This window comes from Rana temporaria, chromosome 8 (assembly GCF_905171775.1).
Source record: "Rana temporaria chromosome 8, aRanTem1.1, whole genome shotgun sequence".
NCBI classification, from domain to species: Eukaryota; Metazoa; Chordata; class Amphibia; order Anura; family Ranidae; genus Rana; species Rana temporaria.
Genome location: NC_053496.1, coordinates 140810272 through 140834365, shown reverse-complemented (window position 1 = coordinate 140834365; position 24094 = coordinate 140810272). Strand labels below are relative to the sequence as shown.

At 42.7% G+C, this 24094-nt stretch overlaps 1 protein-coding gene across 1 annotated transcript in view; it reads right to left on the bottom strand.

The window, feature by feature from the left end:
• DRGX (dorsal root ganglia homeobox) overlaps positions 1-24094 on the bottom strand; it is a 120450-nt gene that overhangs the window by 45545 nt on the left and 50811 nt on the right. Inside the window, exons 5-6 of the mRNA XM_040320783.1 lie at positions 22642-22811; positions 20805-20926 (exon numbers count right to left, since the gene is read on the bottom strand). Of these exons, the coding sequence (XP_040176717.1) occupies positions 20805-20926; positions 22642-22811 (292 nt within the window). The remainder of the gene's footprint in view (positions 1-20804; positions 20927-22641; positions 22812-24094) is intronic.

The following is a 24094-nucleotide window of genomic DNA, read 5'->3' as shown; positions in this document are numbered from 1 at the left end:
ATTGTCTTCTTTTAATAAGAAATCTATTGTCTGACACCGCTATAAACCCTTCATCCCTTTTCCCTCACTTTGTTACTACTGTTCAGAGATGAGGTGCCGTATCTGATACAGGACACTGAACATTCTAGTATATTATAAATATATTCATATTACAGCTACCTTTTGTCTTCAATCTTTTAACTAGTTGTTTATTTTTTTATTTAAACAAGCAATATACATTAAATACTATCCTTGTTAATTTGGCTAGGCTAGATGAAAATATAAATGACCACATAGCTGGAGAAACAATTGTTGTGCTATGCTTGGTTTCATTTACCTGTGGATAATCAGCTGGAGTTTAGAAAGGAGCTGAGAGAAGATAGATCCTGTTGCTTCCAATTAATATGTGGCCTCTGTTAAGTAATAAATAGTCTAGGTATGCCGCCAGCTATTAAAGTGTGTGTCTGAATCTAATAAATTCAGTAAATAATTGCAATGACAGGAAATCTACTCCGTTAGACCGCACAATCAGAAGATCATCCTGTATTTGCCACAAAAAATACACCTAGACTTTGAATGGGACAGAAAACCACACAGCACGGTCCTTCATTTGATAGATGTTTTCTGTAATGATGGCATAGAATGTTATTTGGCCTAACTGATCTGCCTTCGAATGCTACTTATCACATGTACACAATAATAAAATTATAACAGTATTAAAATTAAAGCCGTATTAAACCCAAAGCAAACATGCATTATATGGCAGCTTACCTATCATTAGATGTAGGAAAAATAGAGGGAGTGCCCCAGGGATAGGGTGGACAAAAAGACCAAAACAGTATAAATGGGAAGAGAGTACAAAAAGTATATAAAAATATACATTTTATTCCATATAGAAAAATATGCACATACACATTTAAAACATTGAATGGAACAAAAAAGGATTGTGGTCACAGCAGAACCCAACATTTTGCTGTGGTGCCTGGAGCGGGCGCAGAAGGAGTGCGTGATTGGTGTTTAGGGGGTCGTTTTTTAGTAGTAGTTGCTAAAGGATGATTGCCTTCTTTCTGTTTAGAGACAGTCCAGAGTACCAGAAAACCCAAAAGACGCCAAGAAGGCAATCATCCTTTGGCAACTACTACTAAAAAACGACCCCCTTATGTTGACATTTTCAAGAATGATACAAATCTGCTTTCCTGTAAATTATTCAGGAAGCCAACTGCAGCAAACACAATCCTACACTCATCTAGTTTTCATCCAAGATCACTCACTACTGCCATTTCTTATGGCCAGTACCTGCGCATCAAGCGCAATTGTTCAAATTATTCTGATTTCAAGCGTCAGGCTAAAAACCTCAAGAAATGCCTACTTCAACGTGGTTAAAGCCACAAATGCCTCAAAAAGGCATTTCATTGTGCAGAGGGTAGCAACAGACATGAACTATTAGCTTCCAAAAAGACAAAAACCTCCAATGAGAGCCATGGAATAATCACTACATATACTAATAACCATTTTAAATTATTGGAAATATACAAAAAATACTGGCTCCTGCTAAATGCAGACCCTACAATAGGACCCTTTGTACCTCCAACGCCCATCATCACCTACAGATGGGCAACCTCTGTAGGTGACTTGCTAGTCAAGAGCGAATTTTGTGGCCAGAATCAAGGTGATCCATGTAAAACGGTGGGGACTTTCCCTTATGCGTCTTGCTCCTACTGTAAATACATGGGTTGCAGAAAAGACATTCACTTACCTAACGGCATGCATTTTATTCCTAAACATTACTAAAATTGCCAGACTACAGGGATGATATACCTCCTACTTTGCAGTTGTAACTGTTTTTGCATAGATAAAACGGTACAGAAACTATGGCAAAGGCTATACTGACATCTAAAGGCAACTGGTAGACACGTTGTCCAGACCCACAGCGGTATCTGCCCAACAGTATCTGTTCTAAATTCAGACCGAATACACCCCAGCTCATGTGGTGGAGATTTTAACAAATATCTCCTGCAACAAGAGCTCAGGAGGATATCCAATTTAAATGCCACCTCTCCACCAGGCCTAAATTTAATTTAAAATCCTTCCTACCAGGCTTTGCGACAGGAGGCTTTGCCAAAGGGCTATAGATTCTTATAGCAGACTTTTTATTTTCCTATTTTCCTATTTTTCATCCTTTATTTTCCATTTTCATTATATTCTTACTATGGGTCATCTGTATTGTAATCCATTAATTTGTATACTTTGATGTATATTATTTATTGAGTCATCACTTGATGCCACAGCAGTATATATATACATAAAATATATTTATCCCTTTGGGCTGCAACACCTTTGCACAAGCACTGCGACACCTGGCTGTCCCGCACATGCGTGCTGGTTCTCTCTTCATCTGCCAATAGTTGCTGCCCGCTCTCTGTGTCTGCGGCCTTCGTTGACGTCTGACGTCATCACGCCATTGATGCGCTGACGCTGGACGCCGCATTGGCCGGGGGACTGCCGTGGGGCAGGCGCCTCTACTGCTGGTCACAAAAAACACAGGTGTTTAGACATGCCTATTATCATTAGGCAGTCTGTCAGTTTCACCTGTTAGTGTGAGCACCTGTTCCACCCATGGCTCACAGGATTGGTTATCAGCTCTGGCCACCCCCACCCTTCTAGGTATTTATGAGGGAGGTATGCAGCATACCATTGCTGCACAGCCAAGATGGTCATCATCTCCCTTGCATAGAGACGAGCGATTTCGTTTTGGTAAGGCTAAGGGCAGACATTGATTTTCCTTCTCCTCACCCCATTACTTATTACTCTATTCCTCTCCCTCTCAGATCATTTGATCTAATCTAAGAGTATTAGCTTCACCTCCCATAGCTCAGCTCATTAAAAGCACCCATTTATACTTTCTTGTCCATCATATTTGCGCTTCTCCAGTCCCCCTGGTGCTCCTTGTGAGCTTTGATTTTCCGCTCTGGCCTTCGGTGGCCTTGCGGAACATGGGACCTAATCTATCTGCAATGATGTTGTGCAATATTTTTTCTGTCTTAAAGGAACATACAATCTGTGAGTACTGAGCATTATAAACATTAAGGGCCAGATTCTCAAAAGAGATACGACGGCGTATCTCCAGATACGCCGTCGTATCTCTGAGTTGCGCCGTCGTATCTATGCGCCTGATTCTTAGAATCAGTTACGCATAGATTTCCCTTATGCCGCGTACACACCATCACTTTATGTGATGAAAAAAAACGACATTTTCTGTGAAGTAAAAAATGACGTTTTTGAAACTTCAATTTTCAAAGACGAAGTTACCTACACACCATCGTTTTTCTCACAATGTTCTAGCAAAGCGAGGTTACGTTCTCACCACTTTTTCCATTGAAGCTTGCTTCATAAGTAGCTTCTGGGCATGCGCGGGTGAAAAAAACGTCGTTTTAAACGACGTTTTTTACTACACACGGTCAATTTCTGTGAAGTAAAAGTTGACGTTTTGAAAAACGACACATAAAATTGAAGCATGCTTCAATTTTTTTTGGTCGTTTTTTAGAAGACATAAAACGACGTTTTCCCCCACACACGGTCAATTAAAGTGACGTTTTTAAAAACGTCATTTTTTTTCATCACATAAAGTGATGGTGTGTACGGGGCATTAGAGCTGACAGGCGTAAGTCCCTTACGCCGTCGGATCGTAACTGCATATTTACGCTGGCCGCTAGGGGCTTGTACGCTGATTTACGCGTCAAAATATGTAAATCAGCTAGATACGCAAATTCACAAACGTACGCCCGGCCGACGCAGTACAGTTACGTCGTTTACGTTAGGCTTTTCCCGCCGTAAAGTTACCCCTGCTATATGGTGGCGTAAGTGCGGCGTACCAATGTTAAGTATGGCCGTCGTTCCCGCGACGAAATTAGAACATTTTACGTTGTTTGCGTAACTCGCCCGTGAATGGGGCTGGACGTAATTTACGTTCACGTCAAAACCAATACGTCCTTGCGGCGTATTAGGAGCAATGCACATGAAAAACGTCAATCACGTCGGGTCACAGAACATTAACGTAAAACACGCCCCGCTGTCCCACATTTGAATTAGGCGGGCTTACGCCGGCCGATTTACGCTACGCCACCGCAACTTACGGAGCAAGTGCTTTGAGAATACAGCACTTGCCCGTCTAAGTTGCGGAGGCGTAACGTAAATCAGATACATTACGCCGCCGCAAAGATACGCCGCTGTACGAGAATCTGGCCCTATATATATACTGTATATTCTTTATGCCTTTTGAAAATAACTACCACATTCAAGTTATGTTTGTTTACTCAATCATTTATATGTTGATACATATTTATATATTCTTTTCAATAGAAATATATCAGCATGCCTCTATTTTAACCCATGAGGAAGGAAATGAACACACCATCAATAGAAAAATCGCTTGGTGTTTTCCGAAACATGCCAGGTTGTGCTATGACCACAATCCTTACACGACTTGATGTCTAGAAGCTTATTGTGTGTTGCAACAAGTAGCAGCTGTGTATTTATATGTTCATTTTTGTTCCATTCAATGGTTTAAATGTTCATGTGCATATTTTTCTATATGGAATAAAATTTATATTTTGATATACTTTTTGTACTCTCTTCCCGTTTATCCTGTTTTGGAATTTTTGCCCACACTAACCCTGGGGCACTCCCTCTATTTTTCCTAAACTTTTTTGGGATGTGGCAAAAACTTACAGGATTTCTCGTAAGATAGTTTCTCTTCTTTCAATCATTTTTCCATTACCATTAGATGTAGGGGCTGCATTCGTTTTCTTTTTTAGGTTTTTCCCTCTGTTTTCCCCTGGTGATCTGGCCAGTAACACACTATTAGAGTGCCCCCACTCTGGATGAATGAGCACAGAGAGCAGATTTGGACATCAGCATTGTCAGTCTGGGGGGAGGGGAGTGTTAGAAGTACTAGCATATTTGAATAGACTAACAAATTGAAGTTGAACTCCAGCTAATACTATATAATCAGTTACAGCAAACCCTGTCAGTGTTAAATGGCCTGTCTCATCCCTGTAACTGCAAAGAGATTTTCTGTTGAAAAACAACAAATTTACTGGCTTGATCACCAGTTGAAAATAAAGGAAAGCACCTAAAAAAGAAAACTATTACAGCCATCACATCTAAGAATTGGTAAGGCGCAATATAATAAGGGGCAGATCCACAGAGCGAGTACGCCGGCCTATCTACTGATACGCCGGCGTGCTTTCAAATTTCCCGCGTCATATCTTTGGTTTGAATCCTCAAACCAAGATACGACGGCATCTGGGTTAGATCCGACAGGCGTATGGCTTCGTACGCCTTCGGATCTTAGATACAATACTTCGGCGTCCGCTGGGTGGAGTTCTTGTCGTTTTCCGCGTCGAGTATGCAAATTTGCTGTTTACGACGATCCACAAACGTACGCGTGGCCGTCGCATTCTCTTACGTCGTCTCTAGTCGGCTTTTTCCGGCGTATAGTTAAAGCTGTTTTTTTGCGGCGTATAGTTAGACTTGCCATGTTAAGTATGGCCGTCGCTCCCGCGTTTATTTAGAATTTTCTTATTTTTTTTGCGTAAGTCGTCCGTGAATCGGGATGGACGTAATTCACGTCTATGTTAAAAAAATTATGTCCTTGCGACATCATTTAGCGCAATGCACGGCGGGAAATTAAGGGATGGCGCATGCGCAGTTCATTCGGCGTGGGGACGCGCTTCATTTAAATGAAACACGCCCCCCTACTCGCCGATTTCAATAAGGCGCCGTTACGCCGCGAGAGATACACTACGCCGCCGTAACTTACGGCACGTATTCGTTGAGGATTCAAACCAAAAAAAGTAAGTTACGGTGGCGTAGCGTATCTTGGATACGCAGCGCCGGGGCAGATCTTTGTGAATCTGCCCCTAAATGTTTGCTTTTGGGTTTTATACTGCTTTAAAATGTTTTTTGACCAAAAATGTTTAAAGTATAACTAAAGGCAAAACTTTTTTTTAAGTTTTGGACACAGTGGACATGGATTATTAGGTCATTTTGTGGTCTGTGCCCACGTTAGGGGGATTCATCATCTCACTTTGTCCTGTTTACCGTTATCATCAAAAGTGAAAGCAGTGGCGGTGCGTCCATAGAGGATGCAGGAACGCCACCCCCTCTCTCCTGCAACACTCTATCACCAATAGATAGATAGGTTCATGCATTGTTTTTGGAAGGGCCTGATTAGAGCCGTCGGCTGTAATAGGCATCCTGATTAGAGCCGTGGGCTCTAATAGTCTTCCAAATTGGTAAACTGCAGGCGCAATGCTGTGCGTTTGCTGTTTACACATTGTTGTGTTAGGGAAGAAAATAAATGGCTTCCCTAACACTGACCCACCTCTCAGCCAATCAGGTGCACCAGGTCTGGTTACCTGTCACCTGATTGGCTGAAGCGTCAGGCGCTGTGATTGGATGCCTATCAGGCGTCCAATCATAGCAGAAGAGGACGGGAGAAGACATCTATGACAGCGCTGTAACCCAAGACAGGTAAGTGCCGGGTGGGGGGACACACTGGCAGCATTTGATGGGGCAAACTGGCTGCAATTGATGGAGCAAATTGATGGTGCACACTGGCGGCAATTGATGGTGCACACTGGCAGCAAATGATGGTGCACACTGGCGGCAATTGATGGTGCACACTGGCGGCAATTGATGGTGCACACTGGCGGCAATTGATGGTGCACACTGGCGGCAATTGATGGTGCACACTGGCGGCAATTGATGGTGCACACTGGCGGCAATTGATGGGGCGCACTGGTGGCAATTAATGGGGCGCACTGGTGGCAATTGATGGGGCGCACACTGGTGGCAATTGATGGGGCGCACACTGGTGGCAATTAATGGGGCACACACTGGCGGCAATTGATGGGCACAGTGGCTGTGTTTGGATTGGGCACAGTGGCTGTGTTTGATGGGCACAGTGGCTGCAATTGATGTGTTTTTTTTTTTCAGTTTGTTTGCACACCCCCCCTCCAAAAAAAAAAAATTGAGCACCAGCTGCCACTGAGTGAAAGTAAAATAAAATGCCACATTACAGAAAAGTAATAGAGGGGAAAGTGCCAATGGGGGCACTGGTTCTGGTGACCTGGAGATCCCCAAGGAATTCCCTTAATTTGCATGGATTTCCTCTTACTTCCTGTTTTGGCTTTGAGACAGGGAGTGAAGGGAAATTTCACCAATGGAACAGAGATGCCTATAGTTCTACTTTAACCACTTCATCCCCGGAAGAATTTACCCCCTTCCTTATCAGAGTCCTTTTTGTGATTCGGCACTGCACCGCTTTAACTGACATTTGCGCAGTCATATGACGTGGTACCCAAACAAAATTGACGTCCTTTTTTCCCCACAAATAGAGCTTTCTTTTGGTGGTATTTGATCACCTCTGCGTTTTTAATTTTTTGCACTATAAACAAAAAAAAAACAGCGACATTTTTGAAAAATAAGCAATATTTTGTAACTTTTTGCTATAATAAATATCCCCAATATATATATTAGGGCTGTGCAAATTTACTTTTAATTAATCGATTAATCTTTAATTTTTTTGATCGATCAAAATCTTTTTGATCGATTAAAATTATTTTGATTGGTACTCACCTCTCCGCTGGCTTCTGGGCCTTCAGGGAGTTCCGTCGGAGATCCAGTAACGTCACGGACACCGGCAGGGCTTGCCGTGTTCATCTGAAGGGCTCCTTTGCTGTGCCCTCATATCTGCATGCCGGCGGGACCTTACTATCTGCCACATGCAAGGGCCGTTACACTTCCCTCTATCAACCTGGGATTCTACAACCATCCACTAGGAGTTGTGATAGTTCCCTTCATGGGACATCTACATGCCGGCGAACTGATGTTAACCTCTCCTCATCTGGATTCAGCAGTGGTATCGTTGTACACATTTTTATACCAGTATCATACTTAGCTATATGTTTTTATGACTGCTTTTGGTATTACTCACACCATTTTTACAGTTTATGTAGCTACATCGATTTTATCTCCAGTGCAATATTTATTTTGTTACCCACTTGAAGACTATAAAAGTTTTAATGCTATTCCCATCGAGCGCTGCCTTTGGTGTTTTTTGTATCCTGCTATCCATTTTTCCAGTGGTCGGTAGCTGCACTGGGAATCAGCCTGCAAGGAGATCAGCTAAAAGTAGTTGGATCTGTATGTGCGTTATAATTAATCAAAATTAGTCGATTAATCGATTAAAAAAAAAAACGATTAATCGAACAGAAAAATTTTGATCAGTAACAGCCCTAATATATATATATATGATGAAACAAGAGAGGGAAAATGGCGCTGCTATTGGTGATCAGAGGGTCAAATACAAGAAATGTGGGTTCCCAAAGACACTGTATCTATGGCGGGTGACCTGTGATAGGGCTAAGGCCGGGTACTCACGACCAAACATGTATGGTGAAAGCGGTCCGTCGGACCGTTTCCACCATACATGTCTGCCAGAGGGCTTCTGTACGATGGTTGTACACACCATCGTACAGAAGTCCGCGCGTAAACAATACGCGGGGCGTGTCCGCGGTGTCGCCGCGTCGATGACGCGGTGTCGCCGCGACAATGACGCGGCGACGTGGGCGGCCCGCCTTTAAAATGCTTCCACGCATGCGTCGAAGTCATTCGACGCATGCGAGGGACGGCGGGCGCCTGGACATGTACGGTAGGTCTGTACTGACGACCGTACATGTCCGAGCGGGCAGAATTCCAGCGGACTGTTTTAAAACAAGTCCAGGAATATTTGTCTGCTGGGAAAAGGCCCGGCGGGCAAATGTTTGCTGGAATTCGGCCCGCTCGCGCCCACACACGACCAAACATGTCTGCTGAAACTGGCCTGCGGGCCAGTTTCAGCAGACATGTTTGCTCGTGAGTATGGGGCCTTAGTCCAATAGTGCATGGACACCCTATGAACACCCAAGGAGAAAAAAAGCTGGGGTGTGTGTAGGTTACCCTATTGCTGGTAAAAATGTGAAAGAATGTGTGCCAAATAGTGGCTAAGCCTGGACCACCAGCCTCCGTTGGTTTCCAGGTAACATGTGCGAAAAAAAAGGTATATGAAGAAAAAGTGGAAAAAAATGTATATTGAGAAATGTATTCCTATATGTGTGATCAGGATCCTGTGCAGGCCGGCAGGTGGCTGGATATGACTGTGAACGTGTGTGATCAATACTGTGTGACAAACACCCTAATATAACTGTAGGCTATTAGGTCCTATTGCTCCCAAGTGACCATGTGGCATCATCCAACGCTATAATAGTGCAAACAAACACAAAACATTTTTTTTTTAAATAAATTGATTGCTAGTAAAATAAAAAAAAAATAAGGAAAAATGTGTGCCAACTAATGGCTAAGACTAGACCAGCTGCCTCCGTTGGTTTCCAGGTAACATGTGCAAAGAAATTGATATATGATAAAAAGTGGAGGAAAATATATTGAGAAATAAATTCCTATAGGTGTGGTCAGGATCCTGTGCAGGCCAGCAGGTGGCTGGATATGGCTGTAACCGTGTGTGATCAATATTATGTGGAAAACATCCTAATATAATTATAGGCTAGTTAATTCCTATTGCCTCCCAAGTAACCATAAGGCATAATCCAGCGCTATAATAATGCAAACAAACACAAAAAATTTATAAAATTAATAGAGGTGCAAGTGAAAGGTCCAGGTAGTAATAACACAGATAATAGTAAAAAGCCTATTCGTAATCCTCAAGAGAATCTACTCCACAACTGTAACGACAGTAATGAGTGTATGTACACTACGGGTTCCATTAATCCATAATATTCTGGTAATGAAACTGACAAAGATAAATGGGCCAGAGGTCAGAATACACAGCTGCAATCACTGATAGGCTTTTGACAGATAGTGATGAAGTGACTTAGTGCGGGTCTCACGCAATGCAATAGTAGGTGACTTTTGTGCTCCCCCCTCATAGGTCCCCACTCACCAGATATAACTACCCCAGGTGGGGTGAAAGGCAGTTGGTGATGGTACCTTACTTCCTCTTGTTGCACAGTGCTCTCTATTCGATTCCAAACAGTGTCCGTCCTCCGTGCAGCTTCTCAGAGACAAAAAAGGGAGTGTCTCTGGCGGCGGTTGTGCAATGTGTCACTCGAATTAAAAAAATGAGATCCACATAGTGTAATATGTATAAAAAGGCTCCAAAGGATAATTTATTTAAATAAAAAATAAAAATGACATATAAGAAAAAACATCAGCTTGTGGTTCCAGTTGGCGCTGGGTCCCACCAGATAAAAACAAACAAAAGTAAACAGAGATACGCAGAGCTGGCCGCCTGTCCCAAGCAAGCTGGGGTTGGAAATGGCTAACAGCACCGCTGTTTTCCTTCACAACCCTCAGTATCAGCTGGTGGCGGCTGGGACGCATAGGTCAGCTGACGCGTTTCTTCATGTGACTTTCTCAAAGGTGATGCAAGCACTGTACATACGTAATCTTCTTATACACAGCGGCAGGTGTGTCCCTCCTCCCAGGGGAGGGATATGTTAATTTCAATTGGGCTGTGGGTTTGTTAGTACCCGTGGATAGGGTGATCCCCCCCTCCATTAACCTCCATATAAAAAAAATGTTTCCTCAGTTTAGGCCGATATGTATTCTTCTACATATTTTTAGTAAAAGAAAATCGCAATAAGCGTATATTGATTGGTTTGCATTATAGTAAACCTTTGGCGAAATTCTGCTCAGGATGTCACCGCCCGACCCACATAAGGGCCTTACGCTCCCCTTCTGGTACCATTGTCACTGTGCCCTCTGAGATCAGTACCCTCCTTACTACTTACTATACGACCCTTTAGACTCGGCTGCGGCGAAGACCATACTACCTCCTCTAACCTCTACTCAGCTAGACTCCCTAAATGCCCGCATCACTATAGATGACATACGTTTTACGATCAAATGCTGAATTCTACAAATTGACAATAGATTTTATCCCAGATACCCTACTTCAAGGTTTACAAGGTTATATGGGCAGAAGGCTCATACCTACCCTCTGGCTCCCAAGCACACATAAAACTTATAGCTAAAAAAAAGGAAAAGACCATCTATTACAGGGCTCCTACAGACCCATCTCTCTCATTAATGTAGTTGGAAAATCCTCTCTAAATTCATTGCATCATGGTTAGCCCAACTTCTCCCTTCAATTTTCCACCAGGCCCAGTCAGGATTTGTACCATAACGCTCGGCTACTCTGAATACACGCAAGGCTTTGCTAGCTCTTGAGCATGCTAAGACCTACACTGACCAGGATATTGTGATTTAATTTGATGCAGAAAAGGCTTTCGAAAACAAAACATTAACTTTTCCTGGTTATTCATGAAAGTCATGAAAGCCTTTGGCATGTCAGGCCCAATTCTCAACTTTATAAAAAAAAACTGTACACCTCTCCGTCAGCCCGCCTTGTCACCCCAGACTTTATGTCTTCGGACATCTCTCTCTCTAAGGGCACCAGGCAAGGATGTCCAATTTCCCCTCTTCTCTTTATTATCGCCATAGAACCGTTGTCTAGAATCTTGAATTCACCATTGGGGATTAGTGGGATCCCGAGTGGCAATCAAACTTTTCGCTCTGCCTTATAAGCTTATGACATTCCCTTTTGTTCTACCAACCCCTCCTCTGACATTTCCATGCTTCAGGAACAGTTTGCAAGCCTGTTCAGGCTTACAGGTTAATTTTGATAATAGAAAGAGTCTAGCCCTCAACCTGTCCATGTCCTCAGGATGGATTGACTCTTTCCTATTCATTGTAGCTGAACACTACATCACCTATCTAGGTATTCGCATAATCTTAATTACCCCCATTGATAGCAAATATTGTCCGGAAGCATGGGCATCCCTTCCCCTTTCGCTCTTTGGGAGATGTCACATCTTCAAAATGGTTTCATTCGCCAGATTACTTTACCCTCTGCAGACTCTCTCTCTTTTATTGAAACACTTGGATGTCCAAAAAAAGCATTCGTCCTTGCTTACTTTCCTGTGGTGTGGTAAAAAACACAGAATTGCACTTTAAAAACGATGTCTATGGAATAGCGAAGGTGGGGCAGGTTTGCCCAACCTTAGGCTTTATAATCTCTCGTTTGTTAAGGCAGGGAATCGACTGGCTAGCAAAGAAATTTTGTTGCACAAATTACATGCTGGAGGGCGCCCTCATGTCTCCATTCAATCTACAAGCCGTACTTCACTCCAAGTTACGCTCCCTACCTGCTTTTTTAAGATCCAACCTGCTAATTAGAGATACCACTATCGCTTGGAAAGAAGTACGGAGACTCCTCAGTTTGCTTTCCACCATTTCTCAAAACCTGCCCATATATGGCAATCCAATGTCCCCCCCCTTAGAACATAAAGCATTTGCCCAGTGGGCTGTCTATGCCCCTTCTACAACCTCGGAGGTCATGGACATTGCTCAAGGTAGCTTCAGGTCCTTCACTGATTTAGCTACGCAGTACACTCCTCCACTATCCCAGGCACTCCAGTACTACCAACTTACCAGTTATCTCAAAACCTACATCAGCCCATGCCAAAACCCCCCTTCAAGGTTCTTTCATTGATGCTATGATGAGCCGAGGTCACTGTTTAATATCAGAGGTTTATTCTCACCTTCTCACGCATCAAACCTCTAAATACCGAGTCGTGGAGAGAGACTCAATTCAAGATCGCTCACCGAGCTTGCTATCCTTTCTGTCACAATCCAACAGACTCTTCTCATTCCTCCTGCCCATGGTTTGCTATCTCCAAACCAACTCTATTCCTTTGGCTTTGGGACTGCCCAGCAACCTCCTCTTTCTGGAACCAGGTTTTAACATATATTGGGAAAAGCTATCAAATCACTGTACTTAAAGACCCCATGCTCTGTGTCTTCAGATGTGACACCTCAATGACTTCTCCACCAACCTCCACTCTTAAAAATCTCCCTCAATAGGCCCATATAGGTCTACTGGGAGAACGTAGGACCATAATGCAAGCATTGATCAAACCTTCCCTGCAACAATTGTTGGCAGTGAAGGAAGCGATTCGGACTTTGTCTTTTATTGAGAAGCTGGACACTATCACCCAAAACTACAAACCCAGGAGACTCTTCATCAACAGGTGGCGCTGCTACATGGATGCTCCTTTTCTATTGAGGAGATTTCCACTCATATATGAAGCCTTTCTGCTACACTGACTGGTATCTACGAGCAGGTCTGACTAACTCACAGAGCAAACTTAAAATATGAGACTCCCCCGAGTCTTAGGTCCCCACTCCTACCCCCCTTTAGACATTCCAAACCTTAGTATTTTGTTTATTAAATGTTTGTCTCATTTTTCTGGTTGCCAACTTATGCGCTTCCACTCCTCAGGTCCTATTGGTAGATCCTGTTTCTTTGTATTTATCCTAGGATAGTGATTATTCTTTTGTGTGACATATTTCGGCCTAGGGTAGGAAAATGTGTTCATATGCATCTGTTTATTTTGTACGGCGAAAGCGTTATGCTCAATCTGAAACCTTCGCTTAATCATTGTACTGTTGTCTTTTCTCATAAAATAAATAAACATTATAAGAAAACAGAATGCAAGGTTCAGAAGTGCATTACACTCAGAATGCTGGGATCAGGAGTATGTTACACTCAGAATGCAGTGATCGGGAGTGCGTTGAGCTCAGAATGTAGGGATCAGGACTCAGGAGTGCGTTGCGCTCAGAATGCAGGGTCAAGGAGTGCGTTGCGCTCAGAATGCAGGGTCAAGGAGTGCGTTGCATTAACCTTTGCTCATTTTAAAGTATTATATACAAGTTATTGCCATATAAAGTGTTTGGGGATCTGGGTCTTGCCCAGGGGACATGTATCAATGTTGTTCTTTTGGGAGCAGTGTTTTTAATAATGCTTAAAGTGAAACAATAAAAATAAAATATTCCTTTAAATTTCATTCCTGGGGGGCGTCAATAGTATGCCTGTAAAGTGGCAAATTTTTCCTGTGTTTAGAACATTAATACAGCAAAATGAAATTTCTAAGGGAAAAAAAGTAATTTAAAACTAATCGCGGCTGTAATGAATTGTCTGGTCTCGGCAATATACATAAAACTAATTGAAATAAAAACGGCATGGGTTCCCCCCAGTCCATTACCAGGCCCTTTGGGTCTGGTATGAATATTAAAGGTGAACCCCGAACCAAAAATGTAAAAAAAACTGTGTGGGGGTCCCCCCAAAATCCATACCAGGCCCTTCAGGGCTGGTATGAATATTAAGGGAAACCCTGCGCTACACTAAAAAAAAATGGCGTAGGGGTCCCCCAGAATCCATACCAGACCTTTATCTGAGCATGAAACCTGGCAGGCCGCAGAGAAAGAGGAGGGTACGAGAGAGCCCCCCCGCACCGTACCAGGCCACATGCCCTCAACATGGGGAAGGGTGTTTTGGGGTCTGACTCCCAAAGCACCTCATCCCCACAACCCTTGCCCCATAGTTATGGGGGTCTGCGGGTGGGGGCTTATCGGAATCTGGAAGCCCCCTTTAACAAGGATATCCCGCCCCCATGTGAATTGGTACCCCTACCATTTCACCAAAAAATTGTAAAAAATTGTAAAAAAAGACAAGAGACAGCTTGGGACATGTCCTTTATTAAAAATAAAAATAAAAAATGTCCAGCGATGTAAATCCACTTCGCCCGACTGAAAAAAAAAAAACACAACAGTTCCGCCTCCATGGGAGGCTCCCGCCGAGTGACGCTTCTCCCGCCGGTAACAGCTGTTATATAGCTGAGGGCGGGGCCACCCGGTGACATAAACGGGTGACCTCGCCCCCTCTGACGCCACCTGATGTCAGAGAGGGGCGTGGTCCCAAGCTGTCTCTTTTACCATTTTTGACACTTTTTTGTGAAATGGCAGGGGTATAATGTATCCGTTACCAATTCACATGGGGGGGCCGGGATCTGGGGGTTCCCTTGTTAAAGGGGGCTTCCAGATTCCGATAAGCCCCCTGCCTGCACACTCGGCCAACCCAAGACACTGCCAGAGCACAGCTCTGTAGACCTGACTTCTGTAATCTATAAGCTATGTTGCTCATAGCACAGTCCTGATGACTGTACAGCCGCATGCTATGTTTGTTACAAAGTTCTGAGAACTGCACTGTATACACAAAGTTATGTTACGTAATATTGACAATTGCACTCCATACGCTAATACAGTATGTTGGAAATTACATGTTCTGACAACTGCACTTCACACATTATATTGAATTTTACATAGATCCTATCTATTCTGTACAAAAATTCCTACTGCAGCAATCTGTAAACCATCCTGAACATTACATTTTCCTTATTAAGGTGCAGTGGCGGCTGGTGGTATATATTTTTTGGGGCGGGGCGGAAAAAAATCCTCCTGCCGCCATGGGCCCACCCTTTTTTGAAGCCTATTAGAGCATCTGGCTCTAATCACATGCTTCTAAAAAAAAACAACCCCATGGAATCCATACGGCTGGTGCCCCACTTGTAGATTAGGGAGCCGGAAACATTGATTAGGTGTTAATTGTCTCAATAGTTGTTGGTTGTAAATCAGTCCCCAATTATATTAATGAAGTGTTTCTTTAATCACTTCAAGAGCAGACTATTTCAATCCCTTCCTGCCCATGACATTTTAGATTTGATTGCTGTAACAATTTAAATGACAATTACCCAGCAACACTGTACCCAATTATTATTTTTTTGCTATATACAGTTGAAATAAAAAGTATGTGAACCCTTTTGGAATGATATGGATTTCTGCACAAATTGGTCATAAAATGTGATCTGATCTTCATCTAAGTCACAACAATAGACAATCACAGTCTGCTTAACCTGCCTGGCGGTATTCCCGAGTCTGACTCGGGGTTCGATTTTCATGCTGCGAGCGGTAACCCTGAGTCAGACTCGGGCTCGCCTCGCTGCATCCACAGGGAGTGTTTACTTACCTTGTCCCTGGATCCAGCGATGCCACCGCACTGTGTGAGCGAGCGGGACCTCGCTCGATTCACACAGCGTCCTCCTGTGCCGCCGATCTCCGTTCCCTGCGACGTTACGACGCACGGGAGCGGAGAACGGCGCCAAATTCAAAAACGTAAACAAACACATTACATACAGTATACTGTAATCTTATAGATTACAGTACTGTATGTAAAAAATACACACCCCCCTTGTCCCTAGTGGTCTGCCCAGTGCCCTACATGTACTTTTATATAATAAAAACCTTTCTTTCTCCCTGCAAACTGTAGATTGTCCATAGCAACCAAAAGTGTCCCTTTATGTCAAAAATAGTTTTAGAGCAGCTAAAAAACAGCGATAATAAATTATAATCACTTGCAGAATTGTGCGATAGCGATTTGTGGGGAAATTCGTCATAAAAAAATAAAAAAAATGACAGCAACAATTCTGCAACTGAGCAAATTTCAGTGATTTTGATTTGATTACATTATTGAATAATTTTTATTATAATTATATCAGCCCTCAAAATTTCCACTCGCCTACTAGCATTTGGCGAGTGGATTTAAGCTGGGGGCGAGTGATGACAGGGCTGCATGACCAATCTCCCTCCAATCTGTGCCTACACTTAGAGTCCCGATGAGATTGGCGGCCAAAGAGGAAAGGTGCATGCTCGGCAAAAGTAGTCTGGTGAACCGCGCACAGGCAGAGCAGTACACAGGTGCTCTACTTACAATTCTCATTAAGCCATGGGACCCAACAGTATGACCTCTCTGAGCCTGCCCCCCTCCCCCGGGGCCCCGACCAATGTAGCTGGAGAGCAAAAAGTAATGAGTGAGGTGCAGGATTGCAAAAATTACCACTCCGGTGCAGCGCTCACTGAAAGTTGCCCTGACATGAGAGCGGCAGCCTTCTAGTTTGTGCAGTTTTCTTCTCCTTGTGCTCTATGTAAGTGTTCAGCAGTTTAGCCTGAGCACTGTGAACAGACTGGTCTCAATGTGTGCTGTGCGCTGTCAGTGTGCGCTGTGCTATGGTGTCAATGGCTGTGCAGTTGTGTGGATCTCAGCGCTGGATTGTACTCCCTCCCGCTGTGCTGCAGCTCCTCTCCTCTCTGCCAGCCTGAATAAAAGGGGGAAGTGGGGACATGCAAGCGTGGAGCCGCACACACAGGCTCCTGATGATGAGATGAATGGGAGAGAGAGAGAGGATGGATGGGAGTTGCAGAGGAGACAGCAAGAGAATGGGGAAGAGACCCAGTTCTAGTGCCCTGTCCCTCTGGTCTGCCCCCAGTGCTCTGTCCCTCTGGTCTGCCCCCAGTGCCCTGTCCCTCTGGCCTGCCCCCAGTGCCCTGTCCCTCTGGCCTGCCCCCAGTGCCCTGTCCCTCTGGTCTGCCCCCAGTGCCCTGTCCCATTTTTTTAAAGTTGTTGTTGGTAATATTTAATTTTGTAACTTGATTCTGCATAAAACATTGTCATTCCATAAGTTAATCTACGAGGGCGTGTTTACGGGTGCAATTAGGCGCAGGGCAGTGTATGAATTAGGTGGGGCAACTGGTGGCGAGTAACTCTTGAGGCCTGGCTAGTAGCTCAGGACTTAAAATTTTGAGCCCTGATTATATTATTATTTGTTATAATTATTTATAATTATTTATTATATTATAATTTATAATTTTGTTTTTAAAAAAATGTCATACCCGTGATGCCTATTAGAATTTTGTTTGGTCAGATTTAAGTGAGTTATTTCTAAACATTACAGGCCTACAATATAAAACGCCAAATTTTCTTGCAAATAATGGTACCGCTTTCATCACCTTTTTTCTGAAAGAATCATACCGCCAGGGAGGTTAAACTAATAACACACAAAGAATTAAATGTTACCATATTTTTATTGAACACACCATGTAAACATTCACAGTGCAGGTGTAAAAAGTATGTGAACCCTTGGATTTAATAACTTGTTGAACCTCCTTTGGCAGCAATAACTTCAACCAAACGTTTCCTGTAGTTGCAGATCAGACGTGCACAACGGTCATAAGTAATTATTGACCATTCCTCTTAACAGAACTGTTTCAGTTCAGCAATATTCTTGGGATATCTGGTGTGAATCGCTTTCTTGAGGTCATGCCACAGCATCTCAATCGGGTTGAGGTCAGGACTCTGACTGGGCCACTCCAGAAGGCGTTTTTTCTTCTGTTTAAGCCATTCTGTTGTTGATTTACTTCTATGCTTTGGGTCGTTGTCCTGTTGCAACACCCATCTTCTGTTGAGCTTCAGCTGGTGGACAGATGGCTTTAAGTTCTCCTGCAAAATGCCTTGATAAACTTGGGAATTCATTTTTCTTTTGATGATAGCAATCCATCCAGGCCCTGATGCAGCAAAGCAGCCCCAAACCATGATGCTCCCACCACCATACTTCACAGTTGGGATGATGTTTTGATGTTGGTGTGCTGTGCCTCTTTTTCTCCACACATAGTGTTGTGTGTTTCTTCCAAACAACTCAACTTTGGTTTCATCTGTCCACAGTATATTTTGCCAGTACTGCTGTGGAACATCCAGGTGCTCTTGTGCAAACTGTAAACGTGCAGTAATGTTTTTTTTGGACAGCAGTGGCTTCCTCTGTGGTATCCTCCCATGAAATCCATTCTTGTTTAGTGTTTTACATATCGTAGATTTGCTAATAGGGATGTTAGCATATGCCAGAGACTTTTGTAAGTCTTTAGCTGATACTCTAGGATTCTTCTTCACCTTATTGAGCAGTCTGCGCTGTGCTCTTGCAGTCATCTTTACAGGACGGCCACTCCTAGGGAGAGTAGTAGCAGTACTGAAATTTCTCCATTTATAGACAATTTGTCTTACCATGGACTGATGAACAGCAAGGCTTTTGGAGATACTTTTATAACCCTTTCCAGCTTTATGCAAGTCAACAATTCTTAATAGTAGATCTTCTAAGAGCTCTTTTGTGCGAGGCATCATTCACATCAGGCAATGTTTCTTGTGAAAAGCAAACCCAGAATGGGTGTGTGTTTTTTATAGGGCAGAACAGCTGTAACCAACACCTCCAATCTCATCTCATTAATTGCAGTGAGGTGTCAACCAACAGGAGTCAAATTAGCTCTTGGAGATGTCATTAGTCTAGGGGTTCATATACTTTTTCCACCTGCACTGTGAATGTTTACAGGGTGCATTCAATAAAAACATGGCAACATTTAATTTTTGTGTGTTATTAGTTTAAGCAGACTGTGATTGTCTATTGTTGTGACTAAGGCCCCGTACACACGAGAGGATCGATCTGCTGAAATTGATCCGCGGACCGGTTTCAGCGGATAGATCCCCTGGTGTGTACAATCCAGCGGATATTTTTCCGCGGATTTTTTCCCCCGGGGATAGATTTCCAGTGGATCAAAATCTCTTAACATGCTAAGAAATCGATCCGCTGGAATCCAGTCCAACGGATTGATCCGCTGGTCTGTACAGACTCACCGGATCAATCCGTCCGAATCCATCCCCCGCATGCGTCGTAATGATTCGACGCATGCGTGGAAGTCCTTATATCACAGCGTCACGCACGTTGCCGCGTCATCATCGCGGCGACGGCGCGACGCGTCACCGCGGACGGAATTCCACTGGGATTTTGATCTCATGGTTAGTACAACCATGAGATCAAAATCCGCCAGAGGATTTATCGGCGGAAACGGACCTCCGGACCGTTTCTGCGGAAAAATCCTCTTGTGTGTACTAGGCCTTAGATGAAGATCAGATCACATTTTATGACCAATTTGTGCAGAAATCCATATCATTCTAAAGGGGTTCACATACTTTTTATTGCAACTGTAGAAAGTAAAAAAGAACAAAAATCTTAGTTTCTATTATAAAATTTTGCAAATAAATTTGTCTTCATAAGGTTAGGCCAACATGTATTCTGCTATATTTCTTTGGTAAAAATAATTCAAATCAGTGTATATTATTTAGTCTATGTGAAAGTTAATCTACAAACTATGGTACATATAATTAAAAACTGATCAGTCCTGGTGTTCTGACTGCCCATCTCATTTCATGAGGCCCTAAAAGGCCAGAACAGTACAAATACCCCCCAAATAACCATTTTTGGAATATAGACAGTTCAAAGCATTAAGTAAGAGGCATGGTGAGTTTTTTCACACACTTTTTAGAATTTTATTTTTTTCACAAAGTTGTATTTTAAGAACTTCTTTCTCACGCACAGCATAGGCATACTTACAATTACACCCCAAAAACGTGTGTGTGTGTGTGCGTGTGACATTTTCAGCTGATTGCTGTGACAGAAGAGACTTCACAGGCTGTAGCATTGCAGCCTGTGTTTACATGTGTGATTGGTCAGTGATCCGCTATGTCAGAGGAACACATCAATCATAGATTGTGCCTCTGTGTAGCCTCAGGGATGCACACAAGCGTTCAGACCAGGAGGACGATCAGCTCTGTGTCAATATTTTTTTTTCTGAAAATGATCCTGAGCATGTGCATATATGAGACTGTAGCTTGTGGCACAGTAACCAAGGCATCTTTTGTGGATACGAGAGACCTGTGTACAGTGCGATAACCATTCCTTTATTAGACCACTTCTACTTCTAGGCGTGATATAGCCCCACCTAGCAGTAGAAGTGGTCTAATAAGGAATGGTTATCACACTGTACAGGTTGGTTATATCCACAAAATATGCCTTGGTTACTGTTCCTAGGTTGGATTAGTTTTCACAATCTTAGCAACATGCATGTCTGCAGAGTTTCATAATTAAGAAGTAACAATTATGCACTAATAGTTTCACAATTTTAATCAGGATTCCCCCTGAAGTACTCACCTTTCAGAGATGCTACATGTGACAGCGCTTGAGCATAGCTGGCAGTGTTTAGGATTGCTCCAGGAAGACAAGAAGGAAAGAATGATGCTGCTGGAGCCACCGCCCTGTCATGACTTAGACACCTATGTGCAAACAGGATACATAAAGATGTGTTAACACGGTACAGCTTCAAGGATTCAGGTAATCATATTCATGCAAACAGAACTTCATAATGTTACTCGGTTACAATCTGCAAGGAAAACCTTAAAAAGCAGAGTTTAGTGAATGGGGTACACCTAAACAGAGCCAAAACATGGGGAAAAGTGGTTGTAAAGGCAGAATTTTTTTATCTTATTGCATTTTATGCAATAAGATAAAAAGCCTTCTGTGTGTAGCAGCCCCCCCTCCCCCCAATACTTGCCTGAGCCACATCTCTATCCAGCGTTATGCACGAGTGCCTCAGCCATCGGGACTCTACCTCCTGATTGACTGAGACACACAGCGGCACCATTGGCTCCCGCTTCTGTTAATCAAAGTCAGTTAGCCAATCAGGAGATAGGGGGGGGGGGCGAACCGTGGCTCAGTGTCTGAATGGACACATGGACTTGTGGCTAGGCTCGGGTGCCCCCAAGGCAATCTGCTTGCTGTGGGGGCATTTGACAGGAGGGAGGGGCCAGGAGAGTTGGTCCGAGAAGAGGAGAATCGAGGCTGCTCTGTACAAAACCACTGTATAGAGCAAGCAAGTATAACATGTTTATTATTTTTAAAGGAAAAAAAAAAAACAAGACTTTAGTATAACTTTAAGTTGGCTCTTTTGAAATGTAGTCTTCTTGTCCTAACCTCATGTCTCATTTTCCTGTAATTTATGGCAAATTTAATTACTCAGTGAACACTGTTTCCCATGTTGTCCCTTATTTCCACATATGCAATCAGCTCTGTAGGTCTAGCAAAGCATTCATTCTAGTTTGGGGCTCCACCATCTGGCTCATAAAATTGTCCTGCATTACATTCAAGAAATGAGTGCCTAGTCCCATCTAAAAAATCTGTATTTGTACAGTTGAAGTCCTCTGTGATTTTAATATTGCCCTGCCTCTCCGCCATGTGCAGGGAGATGGGTCTCTTCCTCATACTTAATGTTTGGGGGCCTATCGCCTGCGTCCACAATTAATTTACCATTTGTTTCATCCCTTTGAAGCTCTAGACACAAAGACTCCGCTTCATCACTTGCCCAGGTAGCAATGACTGTCCTCCTATTCACTATCAAATCACTCTTAAGTTTAAAAGAGAAAAAAAAAAAGTTTTCTTAATTTACGTGGTTAAATGATTGAGGCTAGCAAGGCTTCACCTCACTCACTAAGTTAGATGAAAATTCACTTTACAAAGTTAAAATTCACTTAACTTAGCAAATGCATTGAAGCTGTGCTGATTTTGTACATCCAGTCATATTTATGCAAAAATCCTGTTTAATTGTCTTTGGGTACTTACATTAGCTAAGCTCCCCTCATTTAATAAATAACCCCTTTGTATTCAGTTATTGTAGACAAATTGTACAAATTGTGGATTACGAAAGTGATGATGGTAGAAGTTTTTTTCCAGCATGCTGGATTATCCCATGTTGGCAATCCTCTACTATTCCCTTTTTCAAATAAAGAAAACAGTTGATTTGGGGGTTAAACTATATCTATCATTGCAAACTATTGGGGGCGATTCTCATGATAGCACTTGGAACTCTTATCACTTTGGGACAAACTCTATAAACTCTTCATCTGTCTTTGCCTTAATTTTTACAGACACTTTGGTGTCATACTGATTCATATTCTTTTCCCACATGAGAAATGTCATAAGATATATCAATTACCTCTGCTGTGCATCCAAACTTTCTTTTTTTGCCCTGGCAGGTTCCCCAGTAGGGGGAGAATTAAGGTTTCTTGAGGGGGAAGTCAATTCAGCTGCACCTTCTTTTGATCCATCCTGCTCACTGCCTCTCTCGGTTTTCCTCCACTTAGCCCTGCGATTCTGAAACCACACCTTTTAGAAAAACAGAAAACAATAGTAGAATATATGTTGTAAAGTACGATAGAACAGGGAAAATATTAGTTTTAACCACAATACTCTTTCAGGTCTGTCTTCTTCAACTTTCCGTCTATTCATCAACACTGAGGCTCTATTCACACCTACATTTTTGTGTATTTTGGTTTGTCAAATTGAGAGCAATCCATTCATTTAAATTAGTAAACCTATACATGAAAATTGTACCAAAGAAGTACAAGCACTTTTTTTTTTTTTATTGAGCTACACCAAAACACATGCCACTTTGATAGTTTTATAGTTTATAATGTTGAATAAAGACACCAGACATCCAGTTCAACGTGTATGTTCATGCTCCTGTAATTTTCAACACTTGTGTACACCACTAAAAAACATATCTACATTTTTTTTTATTCTATGTACACTGCCCACTGACATAACCGCCAACTGTGGAAGGGAAATCCACATCCATGCCACTCAAATGCCACGTACACACGATCGAAAATTTTCTGACAACAAATGTTCAATGGGAGCTTGTTGCCGGAAATTCCGACCATGTGTAGGCTCCATCGGACATTTGCTGTCAGAATTTCCGACAACAAAAATTTGAAAGCTGGTTCTCAAATTTTCCGAAACAAGTTTTGTTGTTGAAAATTCCGATCGTGTGTACATAATTCCGACACACAATTCCACGCATTCTCAGAATCAAGCAGAAGAGCCGCACTGGCTATTAAACTTCAGTTTGCTTGGCTCGTCGTACGTATTGTACGTCACCGCATTCTTGACGTTCGGAATTTTCGACAACATTTGTGTGACCGTGTGTATGCAAGACAAGTTTGAGCCAAGATTCCGTCCGTCGGAAAAAAATCCACGGTTTTGTTGTTGGAATGGCTGATCGTGTGTACGCGGCATTAACAGTAAACCTCTTACGCAGTTCAAGATTAGACTACCTCTCGTCCACCTTCATTGTATTACCACATGTCTTCTTTAGAGACCAACGTTTAAATAGCTTTCTCCCAATGATAGTCACCATTTAAAGATTTGTAAATTTTAAACCCTAGCCTATCTAAAGTGTCTCTTCCCCAGGGAGAATACGTTTAATGTTTGTAGCCATTCCTCATAACTGAGGTCCTCTAGCCACCTTATTAGTTTTGTTGCCCTTCTCTGGGCTTTCTCCAATTCACAGACATATTTCCTGAGGATTAGTGACCAAAACTAGACCACATACTTAAGATATGGCTGAACTAGTGTTTTATAAAGTGGTAAATTTATAGTTTTGTTGT